Here is a 2,068-nt window from a genome sequence, read left to right on the forward strand (position 1 = left end):
TTTCGCATGTTAAGGTGGAACCTTACGTCATGCTCTGCGACCAAGACAACAACATACTTCCGGCTAAATTACATCAAAAACAACATCGTCAACAACAACAACATCATCAACAACATGAACATCACCAACATCATCAACATCAACAACATCATCAACAACAGCAACAGCAGCAACAACAACCACATGACTACCACGACAACGACATCAACAACGATAACAACAACATCAACAACAACAACAGCAACAACATTAAGTATTGTGGCTATATAGTTGATCTCGTTGAGAAGATTTGTGGCATTTTGCAGTTGAAATTCAACATTGATAACCCAACCGACGGAGAATACGGACAGCAGAGATTCGATGGAAGTTGGAGTGGGCTTGTTGGGGAATTAGTGGAACGAGTGAGTGAATTGAAAAACGAATGAATGAATGAATTAATTAATTAATCAATTAATAAAAATTAAACTTGATGATAGAATGAATGAATTAAATGAAGGAAAAGAGTAAAAGTATAGACAAACAAATAACAATTAAATCAAAAAATATACAAATACAATAAGCAAATTATAAACAAACAAACGAATGAACAAATGAATGGACAAACAAACGAACAAATGAATGAACGAACAGATGATCAAATAAATGAATAAAAAAATTTTATCATAATAATGCAATTTTTATTAAATTCACTTTTCACAGAAACACTGACACGCGCCTTCCATCCTCTGGCATGCAAGTAAAAAAAAAAAATCCAAAAAAATCCCATCTTCATTGAAACAAATTAGTAATAAAAAGTAGTATTATAGTAGTAGTTGCAGTATTAGTAGAAGAAATAGCAGTAGCAGTAATAGTGTCAGCCAGAGCAGCAGCATAAGTAGAAAAAATAGCAGTAGCCGAAGTAGTAGTAGTGGCAACAGTAGCAGTAACAGTAGTAGCAGCAGTAGTAGTAGTGGCAGCAGTAGTAGTAGTGGTAGTCACAGTAGTAGTAGTAGTGGTAGCCACATTAGTAGTAGTAGTGGTAGCCACAGTAGTAGTAGTAGTGGTAGCCACAGTAGTAGTAGTAGTGGTAGCCACAGTAGTAGTAGTAGTGGTAGCCACAGTAGTAGTAGTGGTAGCCACAGTAGTAGTAGTAGTGGTAGCCACAGTAGTAGTAGTAGTGGTAGCCACATTAGTAGTAGTAGTGGTAGCCACATTAGTAGTAGTAGTGGTAGCCACAGTAGTAGTAGTAGTAGTGGCAGCCACAGTAGTAGTAGTGGTGGTAGTAGCAGCAAAAATACTAAAATATAATAACTTTTTGTTTCACAATTCAAAATTTGATGCGCTTTTGAGCTGGCGTTAAATAAGTCGAACGTTGCATGGAGACGAGGATAATAATAATATCAATAATAATAATAATAATATTAATATTATTATTATTATTATTGATTACAATAATAATAACAATGTCAATAAATGAAATATACTACATCGTACGCGGGCTAACATAGGAAAAAAAAGAAATTTTATTAAAATTGAACTTTATTGAAAATATTGAAATTGAAATTTTAATCACCTTTTTTAAAAAAAAATCGGACAATTGTTTCAAAACATAATAGATAGACGGATGAATGGATGGACAGATGAATGGATGGACGGATGAATGGATGAATGGATGGATGGGTGGATGGATGGATGGATGAGTGAATGAATATATAAATGATTGAACGAAGGAGCGAACAAACGAAATAACGAAAGATCGAACGAACGATTGAACGAATGAACGAATAAATCAACCAACAAATCACCCAACTAATTACCTAACAAATTAATTACTTAATCAACTAATTAATCACCTAATTAATTAATTATTTAATTTCCTCCATACTTGACAGAGAGCAGACATAGCTGCTGCTCCGCTGTACGTAACTGAGCAGCGAAAGCAAGCCATCGACTTCTCCCAACCATTCATCGTCGTCAAGGCAACCGTTCTAGTGCACAGGAGTTTACTTTTAAACTACAATAGTCATAGTAATAGTAGCGGCAGTAGTAGTAGTGGTGGTAGTATTAGTAGTAGTAGTAGTAGTAGTAG

At 34.8% G+C, this 2,068-nt stretch overlaps 1 protein-coding gene across 1 annotated transcript in view; it reads left to right on the top strand.

Annotated features, from left to right (window-relative positions):
- The window catches only part of HELRODRAFT_177009 (hypothetical protein), a gene marked incomplete at both ends in the record, with an annotated part of 4,090 nt that extends 3,665 nt beyond the window's left edge, over nucleotides 1-425 (top strand). The window contains one exon of the mRNA XM_009025223.1: nucleotides 162-425. Within this exon, the coding sequence (XP_009023471.1) occupies nucleotides 162-425 (264 nt within the window). The remainder of the gene's footprint in view (nucleotides 1-161) is intronic.
- Nucleotides 426-2,068: the final 1,643 nt, after the last annotated feature.

This window comes from Helobdella robusta (genome assembly GCF_000326865.2).
Source record: "Helobdella robusta unplaced genomic scaffold HELROscaffold_40, whole genome shotgun sequence".
Taxonomy (NCBI): domain Eukaryota; kingdom Metazoa; phylum Annelida; class Clitellata; order Rhynchobdellida; family Glossiphoniidae; genus Helobdella; species Helobdella robusta.